The 23,800-nt window shown below is 52.2% G+C and overlaps 1 protein-coding gene across 21 annotated transcripts in view; it reads left to right on the top strand.

The window, feature by feature from the left end:
* Positions 1–23,800, top strand: part of EPB41L1 (erythrocyte membrane protein band 4.1 like 1) — a 122,766-nt gene that overhangs the window by 34,295 nt on the left and 64,671 nt on the right. For 3 of the 21 annotated variants that reach the window (XM_057312554.1, XM_044385799.3, XM_044385798.3), the window contains exon 1: positions 17,190–17,296. The exons of 8 other annotated variants lie outside the window; for them this stretch is intronic. Coding sequence is in view for 1 of the 13 variants with exons in the window: in XM_057312549.1 (XP_057168532.1) it covers positions 17,167–17,296 (130 nt within the window). In the remaining 12 variants the exon portion in view is untranslated. Of the gene's footprint in view, positions 1–16,867; positions 17,297–23,800 lie in introns of those variants that run through there. 10 more of the 21 variants (XM_057312555.1, XM_057312551.1, XM_044385797.3 and 7 more) reach the window with 8 other exon arrangements.

The raw sequence follows: 23,800 nt of genomic DNA, 5'->3' as shown, positions 1-23,800 counted from the left end.
AGAGTTAGGGTTATAGGGATGACTAAACCTCTTGAAAGTTGAATATGTAGACTTTAATTTGACACGACAAAATGGAGGAATGGCAAAACAAATGGGAAAGACCAGGCAGTTAGGTGGCCAGCGTTGTGTTCTAGCTTTGCCCCTGGTTCACGGTGTGACCTTAAGTAGGTCCCCACTTATCTCCAGGCCTTGGTGTTTGATCCGTATGACGAGGAATGGAGGTAGAGGGTCTCCGAAGGCCTTCCTGGTGTTGACGCTCTGCGACTATAGGTCACCTCATCCCAGAAGGTGCCGAGGGGCAGGGGTCAGCCCATGGTGGAGGCCAGTGGGTAGCAACTTGGCAGCCCTGCTTGTTTCTATTATGGTCACTCCATGAGATTGGAGGCTGCTTAGACCACGTCCCACTGAGGGAGCATCTGCAGAACAACTTGCTCAGGCCATGGAGTCGAGATCAGAGAGTGGAGAAGGTCATTTCCAGGATGTTCCTGCTGCTGCTACAGGGTTACTCTGCAGCCTGGGCTCTTGGTGCTCTCAGGGATCTGGGTCTGGCCTCTGCCTTGCTCCAGAGACGGCACTGGACTCAGCCAGGGACAAGCAACGTGGCCAGTCTGTCTGTGGGGGTCTCTGCGTAGTCCCTAGGGCCCTAAGCATAATGACTAATAAAAGCTACTGTATGTTTTCACTGCACACAATGCACTTTTGTTGCGATATTGTATTCATTTAATTTTCTTAAACCTATATGATGAAGGGGCTATGCTCATTCCCACTCAACAGCTGAGGAAATGGACACCCAGGAGGTTAAGTGATTTTCTCCAGATCACACAGCTAGTGTGACTCCAGAGCCCACACTCTTGGCCTTTGGTACCGATATCCCAGGGGCTGAAGAAATAAGCACAAGGTTAGGAGTCAGCTGGTTTTTGAATCCCTGCTCTCCCCTTACCATCTGTGTTTCCTGGGGCGAGTTACTTTAATCTATCTGAATTTTCATTTCTTCCTCCATAAAATGGGTAATGCGTACCTGCCTGTCAGGATTACTTTGAAGATTGCTAAGATGATGATGCAGGACGTGTCCAGTGTGTGGTCGGTGGTCAGTAAAGGCCTTTCCCCATTTGCCCTTTGCCCCCTCTCTCCTTCCTACTTCTCCAGCACGCCTGAGCATCCGGCCACCCTGGAGCGCTCTCCACACGTGGCTCATACCCTCGGGCCTTTTCACGTGCTGCTATGCTGCCTTGCCCTCTCTGCCTGTTATTCTTTCCTTCACTTCCTTCTGGGCTTCTGTCCTTCCCTCTTTCCCTGAGGATTCTGGGCAGGGGGGAAGAGTGAGGTCAGACTCTCCGAGAGGCCTCTGCTTCAGTGATGATCAGAACAGCGCCTGAGTAGGGGCAAAATTCGGGTAGGAGGCAGGCCGGGGGCACCCGGGAAGTGCACGGCCTTGCTGGAAAGCCCTCCATTTGTGCTCCGCGGCCTCAGAAGGGTGTGCAGGTGGAGTGTGTTTCTTCTCTTTGCATCACCCCGTTTCTGCATACTTTTCCAGTCCTTCCTATCTCTTTAGCTTTGTCTCTTAGTCTTTTACTCTGTTTTGGGGTTTTCTGCCTGGTACTTTGTTTTTTAATTACTTATTATTTATTTTTTGCCGTGGTAAAATACTCATAATATGCATTTATTATCTCCACCATTTTTAAGCGTACAGATCAGCCGCGTTGAGTACATTCGTGCTGGCATGCAGCCTTCACCACGTCCATCTCCAGAGCTTCTTCCATGCAAAACCGAAACTCTATAGCCATTAAACAAGACCTCTCCCGTCCTCTCTCTCCTCCCAGCCCCTGGTAACCAGCACTCCACTTCCTGTCTCTGTGAATCCGCCGACTGTATGCGCCTCATATAAATGGCATCAAACAGTATGTGCCTCTTTGTGTCTGGCTTACGTCACTGGCATAATGACTGCAAGGTCCATCCATGTTCCAGCATGTGTCAGAATTTCCTTCCTTTTTAAGACTGAATAATATTCCATCGTATGCGTGGGACACATTTTGCTTATCCGTTCATCTGTTGTTGGACTCTTGTGTTGCTTCTACTTCTTGGTGGTTGTGAATAACGCTGCTAGGAGCACAGATGTACAAATATCTCTTCAAGACCACGCTTTCAGATCTTTTGGGCATATCCCAGAATTGCTGGATCATGTGGTTAGCACTTTTTTTTTTTAAAGATTGATGTATTTATTTGAGAGAGAGCGCGTGTGCGGGGGTTGGGTGGCGTGGAGGGAGAGGCGGGAAGAATCTCAAGGGAAAGAGGGCGCAGAAGCAGAGGGAGAGAGAGAATCCCAAGCAAGCTCCACACTCAGTGCGGAGCCCAACGCGGGGCTCGATCTCACGACCCTGACTGAGATCATGACCTGGAGCCGAAATCAAGAGTCAGACGCTTAACCTACCGAGCCACCCAGGAGCCCCTGGTTAGCAGTTTTTTAAGCCACTCTTTATTGTGTGCTTACGCACTCACCCTGTATTGCCCCATTCAATCCCTATGTCCACTCCGTACCATAGACAGAATTATCCTCCATCTGCAGCTGAGGAAGGAAGGCTCAGAGAGGTGAAGACGGAGGCTCCAAGCCCGGGACCTGCGGCCAGCGTCCTTGACCCTTATGCGGTGCTGCCGCCCAGTGGCTTCCCTATCCCCACCGGTCACAGTTTCTGCCTCTGTTGGGCGGTTTCTCTCACTCTCATTCACACAGTCACTCTCCTGCCTCGTGTGTGTTCGCTGTCTCTGGAGGCTTGGAGCAACCTGAGTAAAGGCCCTCTGACTACTAGGAAGTTTTGGTGAGCTGGGGACCTGCAGAGAGAGGCCTGTAATTTGCTTTCTCATCATAGTTCTGTGAATTTATACTCACCTTTCTCCCAGCGGTGGACGGGAGCTCAGTCTGCGTCGTGTCAGAGAGCTGCCCGCTAGGGTCAGCTCCAGGGGCAGGGGCACTGTACCCTCCAGAGGGGCAGTGAGGGAGGGGAGAGGGCCCGGCCAGCCAGCCTGGGATTCTCCTGGCTCCCCGGTTTCCTAGCAACAGCACAGAGGCAGAACATTGTATAGAAAGATGGAGAAAGAGAGGCTTCTAAGTGGGTTCCAGTTACACCTGCCTTTTCCTGACCTTCAAAACTGTCAGAGCAAAATATTTCTAAGTTTAGGTGATTTTACTGGTTTTGTAAATTCAAGCCAGACTTAGACTTTACATGCTTATCGCCGTCTTTCTGTTGTCCTTTTTTCTTTATTTTAACTTTTTTTTTATTATGGAAAATTTCACACCTGCTGAGAATTAGAGGGACTAGTATAACGAACCTCCACGAGCCCATTGCTCAGTTTTGACGATAATCAGTATGTAGTCATAGCCCAACTACCAATGAACGTGGGAGTCAAAAGCTTTCTTCATTCACAGCACACAGCAGCTGCTTAGTAAATAAACAGATGCTGGCTGATGACGAGTCATTCTCCTGCTCTGAGTCTTGGCTTCCTCACCTCCGTGGGAAAGGGGTAGGGCCAGATGATTTATTTCTGAGAGATGTGGTGCGGGGCAGTGGTCAGTGTATACTTAGTGTCGGACACACTTGTTCAAATCCTTGTGCTGCCATTCCCTAGCTGGGTGTCCTTACGTGAGTTACATCTCAGTTTCCTCATCTGTAAAATGGGGCTACTAGGTCCTGCTTCTCAGGGCTGGTTTGGAGCATTGAATAAAGATAAGGTAGCTGTGGTGACTAACATAATAAAAAATTACTATTAAAAAAAAGATAAAGTAGCTGTTTTGTTGCTAGTACTTTTATTGTTGCTTTTTTTTAAAAAAAAGATTTTATTTATTTGTTTGAGAGCGAGAGAGAGGGTGAGAGAGAAGGTGCACGTGGGGAAAGGGGCAGACCCGGGGGAGGGAGAGGGACAAGCAGATTCTGCACTGAGCGTAGAACCCAACACGGGGCGCCATCCCACCACCCTGAGATCGAGACCTGAGCCGAGATCAAGAGCGGGACACTTAACCGACTGAGCCACCCGGGAGCCCCTATTATTGCTATTTTTTTTTTAAAGATTTTATTTATTTATTCGACAGAGATAGAGACAGCCAGCGAGAGAGGGAACACAAGCAGGGGGAGTGGGAGAGGAAGAAGCAGGCCCACAGCAGAGGAGCCTGATGTGGGGCTCGATCCCACAACGCCGGGATCACTCCCTGAGCCGAAGGCAGACGCCTAACCGCTGTGCCACCCAGGCGCCCCAATTGCTATTTTTAATATTAGTATTCTGGTGGGAAGATTCCATGTGCGTACTTCAAAAATACAGAAGTAAATTGGAATTGACTAGAATGCAAGGCCTAGGATTCCACTTCTTTTTTTTTTTTTGTCCCAGTCAGCCGATAGTCAGAAGCTGGAGGAAAGGACAGTGCAGCCGAAGCCTGTGCCCCAAATGTGGAGCTGGGAGCAGGCCTAGCGTGGGGGCCATGCAGGCTGATTCCATCTCCTCCCCTCCCTCCCCCCAGCCACACGGGGGGCCGTAACCCCAGTGAGAGGAGCCTGCCAGCTGCTGCCTCCCCAGTGAGATGGGCCTGAGCAGAGGTGGAGAGAGTGCATGGCACGACATCTCGTTGCTAGGAGACCCGAGGAGGCAGCAAGGCCCCACCTCCGGAGCTGGGAGGGAATGATGGCCTGGTGTGGAGATGCAGGGCATGTGGTCCTAGATGGGCTGTCGTGGGGGTTCTGGGCCGGGGATGGTGGTGTAGCGACTATGAGCTCGGCTGGAAGGGAGGGCTCTGTAGAATACGGCTCCTTAGAATGTGGGCTCAGGATACCCTGTTCAGTTCTTCTATTTAACTCCTTCTATACGCAAGTCAGACCTGCGTCTGAATCCTGACTTTGGCAAGTGGTGTGCTGCTACCCTTGCGGGGCCTCAGTGTCCTCCTCTATATAATGGGTACAACTCCCACTTTGAAAGCCGTTGTGAGGGTTAAGTGATATGAGTACAATAAAATGCTCTAGAAAAAAGGAAAATGGAATATTGTGCATGTTTACTACCTCTTGTTAAGATTTTTTAAATAAATTCCAGTATAGTTGACATACAATGTGACATTGGTTTCAGGTGTACAACATAGTGATTCAGCTTCTCTGTACCTTATGCTGCGCTCACCACAAGTGTAGCTGCCACCTGTCACCAGATGGTGTTACGGCATCATTGACTGTATCCCCTACACCTCGCCTTTTATTCCTGTGACTTCATTCATTCCGTAAGTGGAGGCCTGCGTCTCCCACGCACCTTCACCCATTTTGCCCATGCCTCTCCCCTCTGGCAACTATCAGTTTGTTCTCTGTATTTATATGTCTGATTCTCCTTTTTGTTTGTTTATTCATTTGTTTGTTTGTTTTTAGATGTCACATATGCGTGAAATCATTTGGTATTTGTCTTTCTCAGTCTGACTTCTTTCACGTAGCATAATACCCTCTGGGTCCATCCGTGTGGTCACAAACAGCATGATCTCCTCCTTTTTTATGGCTGAGTAATATTCCACTGTAGATACTTGTCACGTCTTCTTTCTCCATTCATCTGTGGATGGACACTTGGGCTGCTTCCATATCTTGGCTTTTGTAAATAATGCTGCAATAAATACAGGAGTGCATATATCTTTTTGAATTAGTGTTTTCATTTTTACTGGGTACGTACCCAGTAGTGGAATCACTGGATCGTAGGGTATTTCGATTTTTAATTGTTTGAGGAACCTCCATACTGTTTTCCACAGTGGCTGCACCAATTTACATTCCCACCAACAGATTTACTACCACTTTTATCTTTATTATAATACTCATTTCCCTTATCGTAAAATGAGATGCATCCTCTCTGGATCGGACTCTCTGTCTAGATGACATTCATGGGAAGGCTTTCCTGGAGGAGGGCACTTCCGCTGGGGAGGCCTGTGTCAGGGGACTGTGGGGGAGGTTGGATGGGGCCCCCAATTAGTGAACTCCAGGGGGCTCCTGGGGAGGGTGTGGAAGTTCAAAGCCAGAGGGAGACTTGGTAAGAGTGGTGGCTGAAGGGATGGGGGCTCTAATGAGAACCGGGAAGGGCTTTGAATGATTCAGGCCAGAGGCTGTGAGTCAGCTGAGAGTAATGGGCCTTTCTTATTATCTTTCTTATGTAAATAATATATGTTCTCACACATCCGCACACCAGAAAATCAGCAAGGAAGTAAAACAAAACCCAAATAAGCACAAAAGAAATAATTCCACTGTCAAAAAACGACATCTGGGAACATTATTTTTTGTATATTTCCTTCCAGTTTTCTTTTCTTTCTATTTTTTTAAAAAATATTTTATTTATTTATTTATTTGAGAGAGAGAGAGAGAGAGAGAGAGGGAGCACAAGCAAGGGGGGAGGGGGAGAGGCAGAGAGGCAGACGCAGGGCTTGATCCCAGGACCCTGAGATCAGGACCCCAGCCGGAGGCAGATGGTTAGTCAGCTGAGCCACCCAGGCGCCCCTCTAGTTTTCTTCTTTTTCTGTGCATGCACACATACATTTTATAGAAACTGGATCATGTGTTACATACTGTTTTGTACCTGCTTTTTAAAAATTTGTATTCTGTTATGAATGTTATTACATACAATCATATAGATTCACAACACTGTATTTTAACAACTGCATTATATTTCAGGATATTTCTGTATCATTATTTATATAACATAGCCGCTATTTGGGGGCATTTCTATTAGTTCTAATTCCCACTTCACTCTGGTGTACAAGACTCTTGTACACACAAAGCAAATGTTCTCATGGCTATATCTTTGTGTATATGTATTGTAGAGGAAGAATTTCCGGCTTAAAGTTATGTACACTTTTAAGGCTTAGAATGCACTTTTCCAAAGTGCCCTCCAGAAAGATGAAATCAGCTGACAACAGCATTGACACTGTTCAAGTCTGCCTGACTTACTACCTACGTGCTCTTTGCCTTAATGCCTTAATGCCTTAATACCCAGACTGCAGTGAGGTGGGGGGAGGGGGGAGAGGCTTCCTCAGATGGACTCCGGAGGAGGACAGGTATCAGTAGCTACTCTGAAGGGACTCTTGCAGAGAGAGGGGCCCCTGCATGGCCTGGTGGCCTAGTGTAGGCTGCCCGGGGGAAGGCTGTGTTGGTCAGGGGAGGCTGGGCTGGGCTGGGCTACGGGTCCAGCTCGGCTGCACGGGCTCGGGCTCAGGCTCGGGCTGGGCAGTCTTGCCCCTGGTGTGATCCTGGGCTCAGCCTGGTGTGATCAGCGTGGTCACCAATCCAAGACATTCATTCTAGATGCTGGCGCAGCCTCTCTGGCCATGCTGACAGCCGTGTACATTCACGTAGTGGGTAGTGATTCATCAGAGCTGGCGGTGGCAGCAGTCGCTCTGACAGAGTGGAACTGCTCTCACCCATCCTGTCACTTGGCCTCTAAAAATATCTCTTGCCTGTTCTGAGTGACTGCACCACCAAGTGTCTGGAGTTGTAGTCCCTTGGCTGTGGCTATGTGAGGGAGGGTATATGCGTGTCTGAATGTGTGTCTGTGTGTGTGTGTCTGTCTGTCTGCGTGTTGGAGGTGGGGGTTGGCATCTGGGACCCTCTTTAGTGGTTGGCATCTGAGCTGGGGATTTGGGGTGGAGGAACGAGAGGCGGGCAAGCTCCTCCTCTTCTACCTTCTCATGGCTGGGCACAATCTGTCTACTCTTTGGGAAGTGGCAGAGACAGCCCATGGGGGCCGGGGTTGTCTTCAGGACTGTGTGCTCACTCCCTGCTGCCTGGGGGGAGCAGGAAGAGGAGGGCAGCCTGCAGAGGCAGCAGGACAAGGCAGGGGGCAGGCTCTGGGAGGGATGCATAGCATTTAGCCCAACAACAATTGAATCCTATGATATCCCATTTCAGATTTCATCATTTTGGTGAAATTTTTTCACATAGCGTTCCTTTAAATTAGATACAAATACAGCTGATTTCTTATCACGGATGATTAGAGACCATCCAGCTAAGGTTTCTTGACCAAGTGTCCATGGACGCAGGAGGTGATCAATGCATGGGCATGAGGTCTCTTGATGCCTGAAATAACGTGAAGCGCCCGTGCGTGTGCACGCGTGTGTGTACGTTCATGTGCATGATGTATGAAAGCTCTGCAGTTTTCATCTCATTTTCAGAGAAAACCACGACCCACAAAAGGTTAAGAACCACACTAGGCCAACCCCCTCCCATTAGAGGTAAGGAAATTGAATCCAGAGAGGAAAATGACTACCTGAGATCTCATTGCCAAGATTGGAGTCCAGGTTTATCGATACCATCTTCCGCTGGCTGGTTCCCTGAGTTTGGATCCAGTCCCTGCAGTAGGCAGAACCCCAGGTACTGTTCCCATTCCCTTCTGTCTGGCTTGGAGCAGCTGGATAGGCTTGACGCTTTCGTGGCAGTGGGCAGCTGGGCACTCGCTTCCAGACCTTTCTATTCCCAGATAGTCTTGTAGGAAGAGACTCATGGGGCATCTTCTGACTTGATCCCTAATAGGGCACCTTAGCTCAAGACATTAAATCCGCCTTCTGTGCCTTGACACAAGACATACCCTTGCCTTCTGGGAGAGGAACTGGCACCTTTGGCCTGGAGAAAAGTCACTGGTGCTATGGGGGAGTGGGCCTAGGGATATTATACGATGGACAGGCAGGAGGCCATAACTTATGGCAGGAGACAGATGCTGGTCCATCGTATGTGGGAGGAATTCAACTTGGTACCATAGGAGTTTAGATGAAGTGGCACGTGAGGATTAAAAATGATAATTAACGTTCATTGACCACTTACTGTATGCCAGGAACTCTTCTAAGAAAAGTGCATGTGTTAACTTCTTTGATCTTTATAATAACCACATAGGGTTATTATAAGTAAACTGAGGCCAAAGAGATTATGCACACTGGTTAATGTCTGAGTCAAGACATGGAGCCACGTCTTCTGACTCCAGAATGTAGAGTTCCTTTGGAGGCAGCACGGCCCCTAGCCTCTGTGCGGTCAGATCTCCTACCTGAGTGTGCATCAGAACCGTGAGAGGGTTACTTCTCTGAACCCCCAAGTTTCTGACTCTGTAGATCTGGGGACCTGAGGATTTGTGCACTAAGGCGTTCTCCGATGATACTGCTGTTCCAGGGACCACGCTTTGAGAACCATTGCACTCTGCTTTCCTGCTTAATGATAGGAAGAGGTGGACAGAGGGAAGGCAAGTGGTAATTGATCTTGCCTGGATTATCGTAATGCTCTCTGGCCCACGACCAGGTCCAGGTCTCTCCTACTCTCCAGTTACTTGCTCCTCACGAAGGACAAATTTATCTTCCTAAAGCCCAGCTCTGCTTATGCCATGCCTCCACTCACAGTCTTCTGGATTCTCGGCCACGTGTACCACCGCCGTCTAGTAGAACTGTTTGGAAAGGGTGCACATCTGCGCTGTCCAGTATGGTGGCCACTAACCACAGGTGGCTATGAATTTTACATTTTTTCCCATTTTAATTCATTTACATTTAAATGCTCACATGTGGATAGTTGCAAGACAGTTCAGGAAGCCACTTGGGATGCCATGCCATTTGAGGCTCCTACTGGTACCATATGCCTTCCATCCCCAGCCTCAGCCCTTAGCATCCCCAGCTCAGGGCCGTATGAGACTGGTTTCCTGAGTCTACCGTGGACCGCCAGCCCTGGGCCTTATTATATGCTGTCTCCTCCATCTAGACTGTCCTTCTGCCCTGTCTGTAATACTCAGCCCAAATGCTACCTCTGCCTTGAAACCTTTGCCCCCCGCCCCCCCCCCCAATCTCTTTCTCCTCTGAACTCCAAAACACTTCATCCTTTTCTTACAGCCTTTAGTATTTTTTGCCTTCTATTGCATTTGGCTGGTGCTGGTGTTTTCTCTAAACTGTGAGCTTTCAGAGAGCATGACTGTTTGCTAGTGAGTTCTCGCGGCCTAGCTCAGGTCCCCCCAGGCACACACAGGAGCTCGCTAAATCCCACAGACCTTTGCTCTTGTGCATTAGGGAAGCAGAGATGGGTAACGTGCCCTTCCTGTCCTCAGGCTGCTCACGGGCTCTCTCGAGAATCTGATTCATGTCCAGAGAACCACTGAAGCCAATGGTTATTTTGGGCAGGAAGATAATGGCCATAGAGGGCCGAGTTGGCGAGGGAGTCCGGCAGGAGCCACCGAAGCAGAAGGCTGTGTTTATACGCACAGAAGCCTTCTCTGCCCAGCCTGGCCTGGTACAAGGAGTGGGAGCATCCAGACATCACTGCCTGGCCGCCTCACGAAGCTGGGGTTAACCAGTGATACAGCGACTGGTCTCGCCATCTGATCCCTGCACATGGGTGGATGAGGAGAAGGTGGCAAAGACTACAGAGTTCCGCCAGCTTCTGGAAGTAGAGTGTTGGCTGGGTGGCACCTGGGCTGGGAGTCTGAGCACAAGAAAATGTCCATTGTGGTCTGGGCCATGGGCAGCAGGTGAAATTCTGTGTGGCCTGGTGTGGGAGCTTAGAGACTTTGAAAACAGTCCTGGTTGAAATAGAAAGACAGTCCAAAAGAAAAAAAAGAGAGAGAGAGAGAGAGAGAAACAGGTTTCTAGCTTCAGAATCTAGTACTAAGAGTATTCCACCTTCTGAAAATCTCTAGCATGGATTCATCTCTGGGACAAAAACCTTTTTTAAAGAGAAAACTTTGTTGAGGGGCACCTGGGTGGCTCAGTTGGTTGAGTGTCTGACTCTTGCTTTCGGCTCAGCTCAGGATCTTGGGGACGTAAGATTGAGCCCTGCATCGGGCTCCATGCTCAGCACAGGGTCTGCTTCTCTCCCTCTCCTTCTGCCCCTCCCCCTGCTCGCTCCTGCACTCCCACTCTCTCTAAACTAAATAAATCTTTAAAGAAAAACTTTATTGAAGTTATAAATGCAGAAAAGTGTACAGGTTGTAAGTTTACACATACTGTGAAACTGTAATCCAGACAAGGACTAAAACACGGCCAGCATCTCCACCCTAGATTGGTGATAAACCAAATGTACACAGGACTAATGATGGAAAAGCACAGGCTCTGGAGTCAGGCTTGTCTGCAATTGAATCCTGCCCCCCGCCCCCCCCCCACCCCAGCAGTGTGACCTTGGTTTAGTGACTTCACTGCTCTGAGCTTCAGTTTCCTCCCCCTGTAAAATCAAGTGCATTTATAACCTCTGCTTTATAGGGCAGTAAGAGATTAAAAACTGAAAATGTATCCAAATTGCTAGGCACAGTGCCAGTACGTAGCAGGGACCCAGCTGCTCTCCGCAACGATGATGTGGATTGATGGTGTCACTGCAGCATCTTCTGGCACATGGGGCCGCAGACACATTGCCACTTCCCTCCCATCACCTCTCACGGCTCCCAGCCTCTGTATGGGAGTCTCCAAGGTCTCTTCTGACGGCAAGGAATCTGGGATGCTCTGTGGACGCAGACCTCAGCTGACACGTCAGGCACCTGATGGGAGGCTGGGTGGACGGACATCGGTATCGAGGGAGACCGTGGCCAGATCCTTCCTGTTCACGCCCCGGGAGTGTGGCTCTCAGACTCCTGGGCGAGGGCTGATTTCCCAGGGGCGGTCGGAGAGTGGGGCTCCATTAAGAAATGTAGCCAAGGTGGCATTGGTGTCAGCAGAACTCAGTCTCCAGAGCGTCCTGGCATCTTGGTGAATTCTTACTCTCAGCCTCCGACTCTGGGAGTGAGGATGGCCCAAGGGCCTTTCAGCGCACATGGATTATGAGCTGGGCCCCCATGGGGAGAAGGATGAAAGGGACCCCTGCCATCAGGTTCACAGCAGATGGGAATTAAGGCCTTTCAGCACCTCCCGTGACCCAAGGCTGGAGGGCAGAGTGCGGGAGGGAGAGGCCCAGAGTTTCCTTCTATCTGGGAGGGGTCGTTGCCAAGAGGAGGAGACCAGGAAGGACTTCCTGGAGGATGCCTGGATGAATGACCATGGGAAAAGGAGGAGGGGTCTCCCGGGCAGAGGAAAGAACACAGACAGAAGCCAGAAGCGGAGAGGCAGGGCTGGGCCGCCGTCCCGGGAGTCTGGAACCATTCATTTTGACAGAGCTCCCCACCCAGAAGAGCCAGGTGAGATCAGCCTGTGAATGGTCTGGAGACTCAGGCTGAAGGGTGTGGCTTGCTTTATCAGAGAATGGGGGGACCACTGAAAGTTCCTCCATTGAGGAAGCAGAGCAGGACCAGCTCCTGGAGATTTGCTCAGTGGAGACCAGCAGGGACATGTTCGTCTAGGGCTGCATTATTTTTTGGCCAAAGATGGCAGCCAAATGTCCAAGCTACTGGAGTGGGCCGTGAGAGCCCTTGGGATGCACGGACGTGCGCAGAGGCCTGGCTGTGGGTACAGAAGGCGGAGGGGAGGCAGGAGAGGAGGAGGAGGAGGAAGGGGGAAGGTAAGGTTCCCGCCTTTGCCAAGCTGCAGTCTTGTTGGAGAAGCTAGAGGGCCTCATGACAACTGAATTCCGAATTCAGAAGTGGAGACATGAGATGTGTGGTCCAGGAGGCCAGAGGAGGGACAGGCTGGGTACAACATGGGTGGAGGAGGCAGGGAGGGTGAACTTCCTGGAGGGGAGGCAACTTTGGAGGCTTTGGAGAGACTGAGGGTACTGCAGGGCATGCTCAGCCCTTTGTGGGTATTCTGTCATGTCCTCTTCCTAGGAGCTCTAAGAGGTGGTGCCAGTGTCACCCCCAATCTACAGAGGTGGGAACTGAGGCTCAGAGAGGTTAAGGCCTTGCCCAAGGTTACACAGCTCCTGTACAAATTAATGAACATTCCCCATCCCTGCTCTGTTCCTCCCCAGCGGTAACTGAGCCCTCGCACCCTTCAGCAACCCCACGCTAGATCTAGAAAAGTGCTTTGTTCTGTGCGACCTGCTGTGCGGCTCGGTCATCATTCCACACCAGAACATGACCTAATGCGGGAGTGTGTGGCTCCCACGGTCTGGGCTGGAAGATTCCAGGGAAGGGTGGTCCCTTGGGACTGCCTTGCTTCGGGAGCCTTTCTGGAGGAGTCTGAAGGCGAGGAGATGGGGGGCAGCAGGAAGGGACAGGTCCCTGCCAGGTGAGTGCTGCTGCCTGTCCACCCTGCCTGCTCTCTGCACCCAGACGCAGCCACCCTGCAGTGCCTTCCAGAGAGCGCCAAGGACCAGTGAGAACAGCCTTGTCAGGCAGAATGTCCCAGGCCTGTGGGTCACGCTGCTCTGGAAAGTTTGGCTCTGGTAGCTTCCCCCGGAGACTGGCCTAGCTCTCAGCTGCCTGGGACTGCAGCTCAGCCCACCCGGGCCCTGCAGCCCTCTGGGGCCAAAGCCAGATGCCCTGCAGCTTCCTTGCCCTGGAATACCCTCCTTGCCATGACCTTGCCTTTAACCTAGCTCAGTTTAGGCGTCCCCTCCTCCAGGAAGCCTTTTCTGAGCCCCAGGGGCTGGGTTAGGACTTCAGATTATCTAAACCTGTGCCAACTAAAGGAAATGTCCTGTGAGCCATGTATGTAATTTACAAATTTCTAGGGGCCACATGAGAAAAGAAAAGTAAAAAGAAACCAATGACATATTCTAATGATCTATTTCATGAACTCAATACATCTAAGATATTTCCACACAAACATTACTGAGCTATATTACACTCTTTATAAATTAAATCTTCAATGTCCAGTGCCAATTTTAGACTTACAACACACCTCAGTTTGCATCCCTCACATTTCAAGGACTCAGTAGCCACAAATGCCTCATGGCTCTCACAGTTGTCAGCACAGCTCTGGAGGCAGGAGAGCGTAAGATTTTTTTTTTTTTTAAGATTTTATTTTTATTTATTCGACAGAGACAGAGACAGCCAGCGAGAGAGGGAACACAAGCAGGGGGAGTGGGAGAGGAAGAAGCAGGCTCATAGTGGAAGAGCCTGATGTGGGGCTCGATCCCATAACGCCGGGATCACGCCCTGAGCCGAAGGCAGACGCTTAACCGCTGCGCCACCCAGGCGCCCCAAGAGTGTAAGGTTTTGACATGGCAGTCCCATCCTGGCTCTGCCCTTTCTTCGCTGGGTGAACTTTGGGAAATCATTAACCCCTTTAAGCCTCACTTACTTTAGCTGTGAAAGGAGTGAATGGCTTTGGTGCTAGAGAATTATTGTGAGCATTCCACAAATGAGTGTGTGTCTCGTGCCAGGTACAGAGTAAGTGCTCAGAAAATGGTGGTGGTTTATCTTACAGCGCCTTCTGGTGGGCTGGCTTGTGCGCCGTTCTCTGCCAAGGGACTGACTGTGAGTCCGAGGACAGAGGCTACCCAATTCTCTCGCCTCTCCTGAGTCCAGCGCCCGGCTCAGTGTGAACATCACTGCTTGCTAAATGAAAGATTAAATCCTTGGGCTAGCAGTGCTAGCCACCCACGCTGCGCACCCAGGAACCAAGGGGCCCCTGCTGGCTGGGAGTCACGAGACCGCTGACTACTTGGGGTGAGCTTGGCAGAGGCCACTGAAGATAAAAGAGGAGGTAGGAGGGGCCCTGCTCGAAGGGTTCGGTGTCCTCTCTGTCCCAGACTTGGGGGGCTATTGCTGACGCCTTGTGCTTTGCCTTCCCAGCTGATGGAGCAGGTCATTTCCATCCTTCTCCTGGCTTTCCCGTATCCTGGCCCTTTTCCATCAAGTCCCCTGGAGTAAAAAATTTAAGAGAAAATAATTTCTCCTACCTCCTAGGCAGACCAGAGAGGGGAGGAGGGGTCCTGTCCCTTCTCTTCTGCCAGCATTTGCTGACCTCCCATCACACCAACCCAGTAACAGAAGTAGGGCAGGAAGAGTTTTTCCCATTTTATAGATGAGAGAACAGGCTCAGAAACGTCAAATAATCTGCTCAAATAACGCAGACAGTGGTAGAACCAGGGCTGGGAGCAGAATTCAGAACGAAGGGAACTGGAAAGACCCTCTTTGTTGAGTGGGCTCTTCTCTTCCTTGTCCACCTGGGCCCCTAGCATTTCTCCATGGGGGGCTTTCATGAGAGGTGGTCCTGGGTTGGGTCATATTCCTGTGCCTCAGCTTCCCTGCCCGGGAAATGGAGGCAGCAAAGGAACTGGAGTGTTAATTTCACCTGATGCCTGTAAGGGGCTGTGTGTTCTTCAGAGTACTCCCAGCCCACCCTCTGCCAGATTTCTCTGGAAAAGGTTATTGCAGGGTCAAGTGGAAAGTGGTCCAGAGGGCTAGTGTGACTGAGCAAGTGTGACCTTGGACAAGTCGCTCAGCACGCTGGGCCCCAGCCTGCCTATTTATAAAATGGGGATGATATTATCTCATAAGATGTTGCGAAGGTCACACATACGAGTACTTTGCAAACTGGAACATGCTAATAGAAATATTGGTCAATAATAATACTAGAAATAATGACAATAGTAGAAGTGGCCCACTTTTCTCTGGGGTCCCAATTCCCCAAAAGGGAATTGGGCCTTTTGAGTATAAACCCAGAGTGATGTCTGGGAACGCCCTGCCTTGGTCTTCGGAATGTTGCTCGGATTCTTCTGGGAAAGTGCGAGGCTGCATCTAGCTGAGGAGGGTGGGAAAATGGCCCTGACCCAGGGGAGGAAGGAGAAGGAAGGAAGGGGAGGAGGATCTAGAGAAGGAGAGCGAACTAGGAGAAACTAGGGCTTTGGCCATGTGCTCTGTCCTGCCCATAGGAGGCCAGGGTTGGGAAGGTCAGTGAACAGAAGAGGCTTAGAGTCAATCTGGAATAAAAATAGTGGCAGGCAGGGAGTCAAGGATCTCTGACCAGATGTGCAGAAGAAACAGCAAGTTCATCTGGTGTAACTCCTAAGTGTACTGATCCTTTCACTCATTCATTTGAATAAATGTGTAGGAACTGAACTCAAAGCATCCCTAGCGGCAAAGTGATTTGCCAAAGGCCCTGCCCCTGAGGGCCTGGGGAGTTCCTGGGAGGAATTTGGGAAGCTGGAGAATGGAAAGTCCGGAGGTAGAGGAAGACATCTGTAAGGAAGTCTGCCCAGCGGGACTCTGGTCCTTCTGTGACTTGGCTCTGGGCTGCTTTGTCCATCTTCCCAGCTCCTGTCTGGAGCAAGGGCGTGTTCTCTAGGACTGGGAGGAACTGGCTTCCTTCTGCTCGCTCTCTGCCCACTCCTGAGCCTAGTGGACAGTCCCAGTGAAGGGACTGGAAGCTATGTCTTGGGAACATCTGGTGAAGGAGTTTGTCATGTTTAAGTTGGAAAAGATAAGGCTTGGTGTGGGGGTGGAAAAAAGGGACACAGTTGCTATCTTGAGTTCTCTGAAGGGTGCTGGGGAGAAGGCATGGCCTCATTCTGTGGAGGCCCTAAGGGGTGGTATTAGGACCTAGGTTGGCAGGTCACCATGAGGGAGCAGCCATGTTAGGTGGGAGAAGTGGAGAGAGGGAGTAGAGGTGGATACTGGTGGGTGGACACTGAGGGACACAAGTCAGTGGTGAGACTGACACAGGGAACTGTAGCTGAGCAGGACGGATGGCTTGGTTCATGTCTGGGCTGCTTCCCAGCTTTGGGCCTCTGTGGTTTCCGCTGCAGTGGAGTCTGGGGTGCCTAGAACAGTGGCTGGCACATAGTAGGTACTCAGGAATTCTCTGGAGAGGAAAAAAATCTGTATGTCTGCCTGGGCGGAAGGGGCTAGGGAGTAGGTGTCATGTGGACCACGGGCAGAAGTCTTTGGAGATTATGTTGGGAGCTACTCACTGTCTTCCCCGGGGCTCCCCCATGAAATGAGACCCTAGACATGAATATGTCCAACCTTTTCTTTGATTGTGTGCAAACTGAGGCCCAGAATGAGAGAACAACTTGCCCAAAACTATTGGCCAAGACAGTGGCAGGGCTGGACCAGTTCCCAGGCCCTCTGCCTCCCACAGTCCTCTGCCATTTGAGGTCCGGCCTGTGGACCCAGGGAGTTGGAGGTGTGGCGGTTGGGACCAGTTTCTGAGTTAGTTCTGCTGAAGGGCTTTCACTTGGTTTTGAGTCATAACCTCAGTGCCATAGACCCCTTGGCTATCCCCGCCCCACACCGTCCTGGAGCCTAGGTGCACACCCAGCTTGTGCTCACACATCCAGAAAAAAAACGTCTGTACGCAGGCCCAGTCCGCAGTTATACTCAGGGTCATTGCCACCAGAGCACATGTGGTCAAATGCACACAGACACTCAAGAGACACGCAGGATCCCAGGAGACGTTTGCTCATACCTCCTCCCCCATGCGGGAGGAGCCCTGGGTCCCACGGAGATCGTGCCCTTCTTTGCTGCTGGGGAGGTGAGGGTATCCGGCTCTGCTCGGTGGGCCGGGAGGCCCACTGAGTCTGAGTCACCCCTTCTGAGTCAAGGATCCTCCCCCTTCTCCCCTCCCCCTCCCTCTGTCCCTGCCGAGCTCCCAGGAGGGGTTGTCCCCGCGCGGAGGGCCGAGGCTTGGGGGTGGAGGGGGGTGGGGGCAGCGAGGGCGCGAGAGTTGGCTCCGTGGCTCCGCCGCCGTCCCGCAGGGGTCCGGGAACTGCCGGTGACAACGCCGGGAGGAGGTGGCCTGGGAGCCTGAGGGAGAGAGAGGGAGAAGGGGGAGGAGGAGGAAAGGGAGGCTGGCAGAGAGGAGGCGGAGGCAGGGGCAGGGCCGCCGGAGGGAGCAGGCAAGCGCGCGGCGGCCGCCCCTGGGCTGGGCGCGGAGGCCGGGCGGGGGCGGGGGCTGGCCGCGCGTCGGGCGCCAGGCCCGGGGCTGTGGGCACGGTGCCCAGCCCCCGGCGCACGCCGAGCCGCCGCCGCCGCCGCTGCTGCAGTCAGCATCCATCAGCGGGCGGGGGTGTCGCGGAACAGGCTGCTCCGCAGAGCCCGCCGCGGCCCCGCGCGCCCGCCCCGCCCCGCGGCCTGCCGGCCCCGCAGGAGCAGACGGGGCGCCCCCCGCCCCCGCCCAGCCTGCCCAAGATGGGGACCCCCGGGCTCAGGTAGGCACGTGGCGGGAGGGGCGATCAGGTGGCACGGGGGACTGGAGACTCAGTACATGTAGGCCCAGCCTGCAGCCCTGGGGAGGACCGGGGGCGAGACCGGGAGGAACTGAGTTTGCAGGCTGTTGGCTCCCTGGCCAGTGTGTGTGTGGGGAGGTCCGTGCTGTTCCTCCCTGCCTCCCGGGTCTGCAGCCTCCCCGAGGCCTGGAGAGAGAGGTGGGCAGGCTGTGGGCTGGTGGTTACTGTTGGGATGAGCGGTTGCTGGGTGCTGGGCTCCCTGGCTGGGCCACTCTGTTCTTTGAGACGTTCCTGCCGCCTTTGTGGAGGCCAGGGACTCCCTGGATCTCTGTGTCCAAGCTTCAAATGCTGTAGGCCAGTCTCTTGGTTGGAGACTCGGGTGCTGGGCAGCTCCCGTCCTCTCCCTCACCCTCTGGTTATAGACCTTTTCCCACCCTGACCTCACTTCCCACCGCATCTCCTTTCCAAGTCACCCAAAGCTGGGTGGATGGATAATAGTCCTGGGACCTCTGGGGTTCTGGTTTCCTATTGTTCTGGCCAGAGGCTGCCCCCCTGATTAGAGGGAGAGGACTTGTGGGTTCCGGTCGTGTCTGGCACCTTCATGCTTGGGAATGTCCTAGGGCCCAAGAAGCTGGGGACTTGGGGACAGGCATGGGGGGCGGGGAGGGCAAGTGATTGTAGCCACCAGGGTAACTTACCAGGTGCCGGGGCCACTTCCTGGCAGAGCTACGGCCCCAGGAGGGTCCATGGGGACCTTGAGGGGCTGGACAGGGACTAGGAAGGAGTTCTGAAGATACTGGTCTCCTTGTTGGCTGCCGGCCACGATCCTTGCCACCCCCTCCCCAGCCTCTGAGAATGCACTGGTGGGGGAGAGGCACAACCACGTGTTCCTGCCCTCACTTCTGGATCTGCATGTCACCTCCTCTGCAAAGGTGGGAGTGTAAGAGGGCTGGATTTAGGACCTCTCGGGCTGTGTGGGGTCCGGGCTGTGTGGGGTCCGGCTGCTCCATCTCTCCCCCACGTCCCAGCATTAGGAGTCTTCCAGAATTAGCAGCAGTTGGGCCAGGTTGAGAGCTGGGGATGGGAATGGTGCCCCCAGAAGCTCCTGGAAGACAGTGCTGCCTGACCTGGACAAGGGTGTGGAGAATAGAGGCGGCTGTGTGCCCGCCTGCCCACCCATTCCTCCAGATGGAGCCTGCGGCAGAGGCAGCCTGTGCCAGCCTCCTCTCTGAGCCACTGTGGCCCAGGGAGGCGCTGCCAGCTCTGTGCAGCGAGGAAGCTGGCTTCTCCTGGCCAGCCTGAAGTCATGCCTGCCCGGCAACCCCATGCATGGTCTTTGTGGTGCGCAAAGCATGGTCCCTTGCGGGGTACCTCGAGGCAGTCCTGGAGATCCGTGCAGTGGGCACTGTTACTAGGAACACCCTTCCTGGGCCATGTGGCAGTTCCCTGGGCTCAGCTCTGTGAGCTTCATGGAGCTTTCATAGAACCTGCATGAGAATGATGCTTGGCCCCGTAGTCCTCACTTAGTAAATATTGAAAGCTTGAATGAGGCCTAGAGAGGATAAATGACTTGTCCAAGGTCACACAGCAGCGGAGTGGGAGGGCCAGCACTAATACACCCAGGTCTTCTACCCTTGGTTTGAGGTTCTTGCAGCCCAGATGCCTGCTTCCCCGTTGCTGTGGCTGTTCCATACACAGGTCTCTGTTGGGCTGGGCATTATAGCCTGGAGCCTGAGGCTACCCTTTAGGAGGGGGTCTCACATTGGCCTCCCGAACGTGCCCCCAAAAGGTGAGGAGGAAAGGACAGGCTGCCTCACGGATAATGGCTGGGCTGAGGCAATGGGCAGCCGGTAGCCCTTGACCTTGGGAGTATATGGAGCCAGAAGGATGCTGGATACCCAGGGATATCTTGGGTCTGAGCCTCCAGAGAAAGTAGGTGGGGTCTCTTGACTAGACTGGCTGTGTTTGCTCCAAGATGGACCTCTGTGGGCCTCTCTGGGCTTCTGTGTCCCCATTTATTAAAAGGGGATCATAGTCTCTACCTGGAGTAATAGCAGTGACCACACAATCAGGATGATGGTATTTACGGAGCACTTACTGTGTGCCAGTGCTTTGCGTTATCTCACAGCAGCCCTGTAGGGTATTATCTACTCTGTATGAGAAAATGAGAAACTGCGGCTCAGAGAGGTTGTGTCACCTGCCTGAGGTTACACAGCTGGGCAGTGTGGGGCTGTCTGCGTCTGGAGCCCTGCCCTCCACCATGACATTACACCTGGAGCAGTGTCCGGGAGTGCCAGGTTGGTGTCCAGCAGAGCCACAACTGAGGTGTCAGGGCTGGTCCGGGTGGACAGGTCTGTGTTGGGTCTGGTGAGACAAAGGTGGTTCTGTGGCCCAAGTGCTCCTGTGGTCCAGAGGGGTAGGGGCAGAGAGGTACTAGTGAGGAGCCCTGAGAGAGAGGTCGCCTTGGCCTTCTGCTTCCTGGCTAGGATCCCCTAGAAGTGGGGCTGCTCTGGGTTCCCTGCCCCCTTTGGCTCTCAGGGAAGACTGGTTGGCTCTCAGTCTAGTTAGCCCCCCTGCTCACCCACCCCTACCCCTGCCGCATTTGATAGGATCCTAATAACCTAAAGCAGAAGGGTGGGAATGCAGGGTACCAGTTCAGGCTGGGATGAAGAGGCCCTTATAGGGAGGGGACCTGAATCTGGGCAGATGAGGGGGAGTGGGAGAAGGCTGGCACTGTTTCCTGTGTGGGCGGGAGGCTTGTGCATAAGAATAGTAACAGCCAGCATTTATTGAGCACCTACTACATGCCAGGCACTGTTCTAAGGGCTTATCCATACAACTCATACAATCTTCACAAAACCTGGTGAGGTAGGAATGATTCTTCCCACTTTACAGATTGAGGGAACTGAGGCTTACAGGCGAGGGAAAGACAGTTGCTCAGGGTCACATGGCTAGGTCATGGGGGAGCCCTGATTTCAATGCAGGTGGTGTGGGCCAGAGCCACGTTCCCGATGGCCATGCCAGCAGCCTGTAGGGCCTTCTCAGAGTCCTCCTACAGGCCCCCTGTTGCCTCTGAGGACACATCGCTCTGTTCCAGGGGCTTACGGTCTAGCCGGAGAGGCACAGACGGGACGCAGGGAGGCTAGAGAGCCAGCTGTTCCGTATGTTAAGCATGGATTCCTATTTTGGTGATCAGGGAAGGCTTCCTGGAAACACTGCGCTGGGCACCAAAGGCCAAGTGGAGTTTCAGTGGCTGTGAGGGAAGGGTATCCACTCCCCCAGGTCAGAGGGGAAAGGAGTAGGGATGCGTCTGAAGAAGAGTGGGTGGTCTTATACACATGGGCAGATAGTGCCGGGGGGCTGGGGGCACTGGGAGGTGACTCAGAAAGCCGGCTTGGGTGTGGGTCTTTGGCAAGGCTCTGGAATCCACCAGGCCGATGCTCTAGTCACAGCTCCCTGTGTACCAGCCACGTGCCCTCAGGCCCATTACTTCGCTGGCCTGAGCCTCAATTTCCGCATCTGTAAAATCGGGATCAACACACCTGTCTTGCAGAGGCCACGTGTGGTGGTGGTTATGTAAAGGGCCTAGCGCAGTGCTGGCACACCCCAGGGACTCAGGAAACATGACTGCTCTCTCCCTTCAGTCTCCCGCAAATGTCAGGCTAAGGAGTTTGCACTTGACAGGAGCCTGGAGGCTCCGGGAGCCTTGGTAGGTCTGCACGGGGCCTGCATGCACTGGGGTATGACAGAAGGGTTTGGGAAGGTCCCTTTGGCAACTGCGAGAACCACAAGCAGGGGAGGGACTGCAGCCTTGCGGGAGAAACATCAGCCCTGTGGACTTGGAGGGCGGGAGAGGGAGGAAGGTTGATTAAGGTGTCCTCTCGGTCGGGGGCTCATCGGGGGCTCAGCTGGTGGGGGTGGGGCAGGCTGCGGGGGTCATGAATTCGGTTTGAGGCCTCATGAGCTTAAGATGAAGGACCGTCTCCCTTCAGTCATTCTGAAGGTTGCCTGACATCTTTTCATGCATCTGGCTTTTTTTTTTCTTTTGAATAATTTTCTTTGGATGAATCCCCATCAGAGCTTCCTGTATAATAGCAGTAAATTGGGACTAAGTGCCCAACAACAGGAAGATGATTGAGAACGTTTTGGAACATCCAGTGGATAAAATAATATACAGCCATGAACAGCCACAGAAATACCTACTCTTGCAGCGTATGGAGCTGTGCACTTGCGAAGCTCCCTCGAATCCTTTATTCATTTCACGTCTGTGTGACCGAAGCGGGTAGGGGGGGTGGTGAGATTCTTCCAGGGCAGGAAGAGAGATTCAGGTTGGGTTCTAATCTCCTTGAGGGCAGGGCTCATGTTTTATTCATTGTTCTATCCTCAGCATGTAGCTCAATGATTTGCAAATGCTTGTCTGGTGAAAGAATTGATTGAAGGAACAAAGCAGAGGGGAGTTGGCTTGTCCAAGGTCACGCAGGCTTTAAGACCCAGGACCTGGTCTCCTCACCTCAGCCTGCCGCATGCTTACTCACCACTGAGTAGCTGGGGGGAGGGGGGGAGGGGGAGGGTAAAGTGGGGGGTTCCTAGCCAAGGGCTTGGGACGCACACAGACCAGGGCTTAAGTCTACTTTCAGTCCTTCTGAGCTGCCAGGCTTTGGCAAATTGACCTTTTAAGCCTCACTTACCCCATCTGTAATGTGGACAGTCCAAGAATCTGCTTTTAGGGTTGTTGTCAAGATTAAATGATTTCAGGCATGTAAAGCTCTTAGCACTGTAACTAGCACATAGTAAAGCACCCATGAATATTAGCTGTGATGATAACGATATAATAATGGGGAAATATTTCTTTTTTTTTTTTTTAAAGATTTTATTTATTTATTTGGCAGAGAGACAGCCAGCGAGAGAGGGAACACAAGCAAGGGGAGTGTGAGAGGGAGAAGCAGGCTTCCCGATGTGGGGCTCGATTGCAGGACCTGGGATCACGCCCTGAGCGGAAGGCAGACGCTTAATGACTGAGCCACCCAGGCGCCCCTGGGGAGATATTTCTGATACAATTAATGTTAAATGGAAAAAAACCACATAAAATTAGGAGCACTAGATTGAAGTGGTGTAGAACTCGGTCTGACCATAGATAACAGATTGAGAGAGCAGGCAGAAACGGAGTTACAGCAGATATGATGGGAGGTCAGTAAGACTGATCAAAACAGATCTTCTAAAAATATGTTTTCCGTATTTTTATTTTTATATTTTTAAAAATATTTATTTATTTGAGAGAGAGAGAAAGTGAGAGACAGGGCTCTAGTGAAGGGGGAGGGTTAGAGAGGGAAGGAGAAGCAGGCTCCCTGCTGAGCAGATAGCATGATGCAGGACTCCATCCCAGGACCCTGGGTTCATGACTTGAGCCCAAGGCAGATGCTTAACCTACTGAGCCACCCAAGCACCCCTTTTCCTTAGTTTTAATGAAAAAAGAAATATGTGAAAAATCCTAATAATTCAGAAGTGTATTCTCTCCTTGTCTCCCCAACCCAAATCCTTCTCTCCAGAAGGACCCAATGATGACAGTGTGGTGTGTGTCCTTCGGGGTATTTTCTTTGCCTACATAAGCATGCAAACCAGAATGGGGCCATAAATTGCATCATTGTTTTACAGCTTGCATTTTTTTTTTCATTTAACCCTACATTGACATCTTTCCATGTTGGTATATATAAAATCCATCGCAAAAATTTTCACAAGTGTATAATACTTTCATAATTAATTTTTTTTGAAGAATGTATTTATTTGAGAGAGAGCGTGAGTACGCACAAGCG

This window comes from Ursus arctos, unplaced genomic scaffold, assembly GCF_023065955.2.
Source record: "Ursus arctos isolate Adak ecotype North America unplaced genomic scaffold, UrsArc2.0 scaffold_16, whole genome shotgun sequence".
Taxonomy (NCBI): domain Eukaryota; kingdom Metazoa; phylum Chordata; class Mammalia; order Carnivora; family Ursidae; genus Ursus; species Ursus arctos.
Note: the sequence above shows the minus strand (reverse complement) of the source record. Positions and strands in the feature narration are given on the sequence as shown.